General features: G+C 58.9%; 2 protein-coding genes across 2 annotated transcripts in view; both read right to left on the bottom strand.

The window, feature by feature from the left end:
* The window catches only part of hsd17b8 (hydroxysteroid (17-beta) dehydrogenase 8), a 46,980-nt gene extending 43,091 nt beyond the window's left edge, over positions 1-3,889 (bottom strand). The window contains exon 1 of the mRNA XM_072550525.1: positions 3,692-3,889. Coding sequence (XP_072406626.1) covers positions 3,692-3,889 — 198 coding nt within the window. The remainder of the gene's footprint in view (positions 1-3,691) is intronic.
* LOC140455533 (zinc-binding protein A33-like) overlaps positions 3,508-5,668 on the bottom strand; it is a 16,615-nt gene continuing 14,454 nt past the window's right edge. The window contains exon 2 of the mRNA XM_072550470.1: positions 3,508-5,668. This exon is cut by the window's right edge and continues 1,020 nt beyond it. The gene's annotated coding sequence lies outside the window, so the exon portion shown is untranslated.

Genomic DNA, 5,668 nt, shown 5'->3' with positions numbered 1-5,668 from the left:
TGTGTGTGTGTGGGGGGGATGGGTGTGTGTGTGTGGGGGGGGGGATGGGTGTGTGTGTGGGGGGGATGGGTGTGTGTGGGGGGGGATGGGTGTGTGTGTGGGGGGGATGGGTGTGTGTGTGGGGGGGATGGGTGTGTGTGTGGGGGGGTGGTGGGTGTGTGTGTGTGTGGGGGGGGAATGGGTGTGTGTGTGGGGGGGGATGGGTCTGTGTGTGTTGGGGGGGGATGGATGTGTGTGTGTGGTGGGGGATGGGTGTGTGTGTGGGGGGGGATGGATGTGTGTGTGTGGTGGGGGATGGGTGTGTGTGTGCGTGTGGGGGGATGGGTGTGTGTGTGTGGGGGGGATGGGTGTGTGTGTGTGGGGGGGGATGGGTGTGTGTGTGGGGGGGGATGGATGTGTGTGTGTGGGGGGAGATGGATGTGTGTGTGTGGGGGGAGATGGATGTGTGTGTGTGGGGGTGGATGGGTGTGTGTGTGTGGGGGGGGGGATGGGTGTGTGTGTGTGTGGGGGGGGGATGGGTGTGTGTGTGTGGGGGGGGATGGGTGTGTGTGTGGGGGGGGGATGGATGTGTGTGTGTGGGGGGGGGATGGATGTGTGTGTGTGGGGGGGATGGGGGTCTGTGTGTGTGGGGGGGATGGGGGTCTGTGTGTGTGGGGGGGATGGGGGTCTGTGTGTGTGGGGGGCGATGGGGGTCTGTGTGTGTGGGGGGGATGGGGGTCTGTGTGTGGGGGGGGGGATGGGGGTCTGTATGTGTGGGGGGGATGGGGGTCTGTGTGTGTGGGGGGATGGGGGTCTGTGTGTGTGGGGCGGATGGGGGTCTGTGTGTGGGGGGGGGATGGTGGTCTGTGTGTGAGGGGGATGTGTGTGTGTGTGTGTGGGGGGGATGGGGGTCTGTGTGTGGGGGGGATGGGGGTCTGTGTGTGGGGGGGGATGGGTGTGTGTGTGGGGGGGGGATTGGGGTCTGTGTGTGTGGGGGGGATGGGGGTCTGTGTGTGGGGGGGATGGGGGTCTGTGTGTGGGGGGGGATGGGTGTGTGTGTGGGGGGGGATGGGGGTGTGTGTGTGGGGGGGGATGGGGGTCTGTGTGTGGGGGGGGATGGGAGTCTGTATGTGGGGGGGGATGGGGGTCTGTGTGTGGGGGGGGATGGGTGTGTGTGTGTGGGGGGGATGGGTGTGTGTGTGTGGGGGGGATGGGTGTGTGTGTGTGTGGGGGGGATGGGTGTGTGTGTGTGGGGGGGGATGGGTGTGTGTGTGGGGGATGGGTGTGTGTGTGTGTGGGGGGGATGGGTGTGTGTGTGTGGGGGGGATGGGGGTCTGTGTGTGTGTGGGGGGATGGGAGTCTGTGTGTGGGGGGGATGGGGTGTCTGTGTGTGGGGGGGGATGGGAGTCTGTGTGTGGGGGGGATGGGGGTCTGTGTGTGGGGGGGGTGGGGGTCTGTGTGTGTGGGGGGGATGGGTGTGTGTGTGGGGGGGGATGGGTGTGTGTGTGTGGGGGGGATGGGGGTCTGTGTGTGGGGGGGGGATGGGTGTGTGTGTTGGGGGGGATGGGTGTGTGTGTGAGTGGGGGGGATGGGTGTGTGTGTGTGGGGGGATGGGGGTCTGTGTGTGTGGGGAGGGGATGGGTGTGTGTGTGGGGGGGATGGGTTGTGTGTGTGTGGGGAGGATGGGGGTCTGTGTGTGGGGGGGGGATGGGGGTCTGTGTGTGTGGGGGGGATGGGGGTCTGTGTGTGTGGGGGGGATGGGGGTCTGTGTGTGTGGGGGGGATGGGTGTGTGTGTGTGTGTGGGGGGGATGGGTGTGTGTGTGGGGGGGGGGATGGGTGTGTGTGTGTGGGGGGGTTGGGAGTGTGTGCGTGGGGGGGGTTGGGAGTGTGTGTGTGTGGGGGGTTGCGAGTGTGTGTGTGGGGGAGGTTGGGAGTGTGTGTGGGGGGGTTGGGAGTGTGTGTGGGGGGGTTGGGTGTGTGTGGGGGGGGTGTTGGGAGTGTGTGTGGGGGGGTTGGGTGTGTGTGGGGGGGGTGGGTGGGTGTGTGTGGGGGGGGGTGGGTGTGTGTGTGTGGAGGGGTGGGTGTGTGTGTGGGGGGGGGGTTGGGAGTGTGTGTGGGGGGGGGGTTGGGAGTGTGCGTGGGGGGGGTTGGGTGTGTGTGTGTGTGTGTCTGTGTGGGGGGGGTGGGTTGGGTGTGTGTGTGTGTGTGTGTGTGGGAGGGGTTTTGGGTGTGTGTGTGTGTGTGTGGGGGGGGTGGTGGTGGGGCAGGGGAGTGTGTGTGTGTGTGTGTCTGTGTGTGTGTGGGGGGAGATGTCTCAGGGTTCCAGCGGGGACCCCCTATACTCTATCACTGCCCTGTGTCCATGGCCCAGCCACACGAGTGTATGAAAAGTGATCGGTGCAGCCTGGTGCTTTGCTCTTCCCTGGAGAAGTGCTCCGATCCATGGGTCCCTCTGTACAGCTGAGTGGAGTGAGCTCACGGGTACAGTGGGTATTCAGGAAGGCTACTGCAATGGTGGCACTTACCTCCAGGGGGTTGGAGTGTACCATTGGGGAAGTCTGACTGCAACTCTACCATCTGCTGTTCAGACTCCATCTGGAGTACTGTGGGCGGTCTTGGTCCCAATATTTAAGGGAAGGTACTATTTCACTGGAGTTGAGAATGCAGTGCTGGAAAAGCACGGCAGGTCAGGCAGCATCCGAGGAACAGGAAAATTAATGTTTCGGGCAAAAGTCCTTCATCGGGAAGCCCTTCCTGATGACTGGCTTGTGCCCAAAATGTCGATTTTCCTGCTCCTCGGATGCTGCCTGAGCTGCTGTGTTTTTCCAGCACCACTCTCTCGACTCTAATCTCCAGCTTTGGCAGTCCTCACTTTTTTCTGCTCTTTCACTGGAGGCAATTCGGTGAAGGTTCCCTGGGCTGATCCCTGGTAGGGAGGGATGGTCTTTCTGAGTAAAAGGTTAACCAGGTTGGGACTCTATTCCCTGGAGTTGAGGAAGAGAAGAGGGGATCTCATTGAACCATGCAGGATTTTGGAAGGGGGCTTGACAGGGTCAACGCTGAGAGGATGTTTCCCCTCATGGGGGGAGTCTAGGACCAGAGGGGCACAGTCTCAGTATAAAAGGGGGGGCGTCAATTCACGACTGAGATGAGGGGGAATTTCTCCTCTCTGGGGTCTTTGGAACGCCTTACCACAGAGAGAGCTGTGGGGGCAGAGTCTGTGTGTATATCTAAGGCTGAGACAGAGAGATTCTCGATCAGTCGGGGAGCCAACGGAGGGGGAAAGGGCAGGAAAGTGGGGAATGCCGGACCAGCCACGGTCCTGGGAATAGCGGAGCAAGCACGAGGGGCCGAATGGCCTATTCCTGCTCCTATTTCTTCTGCTCTTATGGATGGAGTCCATCAATTTCTCTCTAGTCCCACACACAACAGACTTTGCAAAGGTGTTGATGCCAATTGCAGAGATATCTGGAAAAAAAATCATTCAAACAGATTTCTGTCATCAACAAAAAAATGGTTTAATTGCAAATAAAGCTTGTTGAAACATACATACAAATATTATTCTCAACTAAAAGGTTCAATAGATATGGATTATATTCTAATATCCCAAATAGCCATGAGGCAAATAAAGGTAACAGACAATTAAATGATGGTCAAAAATCCTACATCACACATCAAACAGGATTTCTCAACAATTCCTGTCCCACTCACCCTAAGGATTACATTAAAATTGTGCAAACCATGGTCATCCCCCACTTTCAATGACCTGGCTTTTGAAACTCCCTCCATCAGGTAGTGCCTCAATTCATGTTCATGTTCTGGTGGTCTGCCTTCCAGTTTCCCGCCTGCTCTAAACCCTCCTGGTTTCTTGCCAGCAGCGAGCCAGCCATTACTCTCTGACACAACCATGACATGTCACTGACCAGGAGCTTCACCGAGATGGCGCCGTCATGGGCTTGCTCTGAGCTCTTCTCTTACTCGGCTGCACAAAGCGAATCCTGCCCACTGCTGTCAACCCCCCCCTCCCCCATCACTATCAGCTCTCATCCACGATCCATTAGCTTTCACTTCAAAAGAGTAGAGGGGGCCTTCACTTTTATGTTAAGGGAGACCATGGGTGTCCTTTACTCTATATGTAACCCTCTGCTGTCATTCGGTGATATGGAGATCACAGCAGGCAGCCACTTGGTTAATTGGGGATTATTTTCGGTTCTTCAATGCAAATTGGCTTTAGCGCAATTGAAGAAGTCAGATGGTTACTTGTAGAAGGTGTCCGTTCCTTACCTCGATTGGCTATAACACAATTCTGGCCATGTTTGTTTAAATGGCACGGCTATTGCACAATTTTATTATAACGCGAGATTCTGCGAGAATGGACCTATTGTGCTCTATCAGAACGGACTGCACGTGAGGGCCCAGGCACTGGGAGGCCCATCCTGCCTGCCCTCTGGGACTGGGAGGCCAATCCTGCCTGAGGGCCCAGAGACTGGGAGGCCAATCCTGCCTGAGGACCCAGGGACTGAGAGGCCAATCCTGCCTGAGGACCCAGGGACTGAGAGGCCAATCCTGCCTGAGGGCCCAGGGACTGAGACGCCAATCCTGCCTGAGGGCCCAGGGACTGGGAGGCCAATCCTGCCTGAGGGCCCAGGGACCGAGAGGCCAATCCTGCCTGAGGGCCCAGGGACTGGGAGGCCAATCCTGCCTGAGAACCCAGGGACTGAGAGGCCAATCCTGCCTGAGGGCCCAGGGACTGAGACGCCAATCCTGCCTGAGGGCCCAGGGACTGGGAGGCCAATCCTGCCTGAGAACCCAGGGACTGAGAGGCCAATCCTGCCTGAGGGCCCAGGGACTGGGAGGCCAATCCTGCCTGAGAACCCAGGGACTGAGAGGCCAATCCTGCCTGAGGGCCCAGGGACTGGGAGGCCAATCCTGCCTGAGAACCCAGGGACCGAGAGGCCAATCCTGCCTGAGGGCCCAGGGACTAGGAGGCCAAATGTGCCTGAGGGCCTGGGAGTCTGAGTCTGTCTGAAGGCCTGTGGGTTGGGAGGTGTTTTGTGCCTGAGGGTCCAGTTGCTTGTGGGAATAGCCCACCTGAGGTGGACCAATTAGTCCTGTATGTCTCCCCTGTTGAACCTACCTGGCCCTCCTTAGGCCCGGACCCAGCCTCTGCCTTTGGGTCGGGGACAAGAGAGAATACACTTCTTTAACCGTTCGGCATGGCCCCTGTGTGGCACGTCAAATGTAGCTCAATGGGTCGCAAGTCTGCCTCCGAATCCAGAGGGTCACGGGTTCGCCTCCCGCACCAGGACTGAGAGTCTGAACACCAATGGGCTATGTTCCTGCAGCGGTGCCAAGGGAAGAACTGCCTGGTCAGCTGACCTTCCCCTTCTGGGAAAGGGGCGTACGGTGGAGATATTAAACACGATCTCCGCTGTCTACGTGGAGATGATCACTAGTTACCTTGGCGGGGGGGGGGGCGGGGGGGGGCAGGGCTTTTACTCCGAGTGCTGGCCGTGATGAAGAGGGGAGGAAGGAGACCAACCACTCAGTAGCTTCCCCCTCTCCCCCCACCCTGCCCGTGGGAGCTTGCTGTGCTCAAACCAAGACCCACGTTCGCCACGACGCCGCAGAGAAGTGCTGGGCGTTCTGGAACTTTCCAGAAACGGGGCCCCCAAGACCTACGCGACC

This window comes from Chiloscyllium punctatum, chromosome 30 (genome assembly GCF_047496795.1).
Source record: "Chiloscyllium punctatum isolate Juve2018m chromosome 30, sChiPun1.3, whole genome shotgun sequence".
Classification (NCBI taxonomy): domain Eukaryota; kingdom Metazoa; phylum Chordata; class Chondrichthyes; order Orectolobiformes; family Hemiscylliidae; genus Chiloscyllium; species Chiloscyllium punctatum.
The sequence above is the reverse complement of the archived record's forward strand: the minus strand, read 5'-3'. Positions and strand labels throughout refer to the sequence as shown.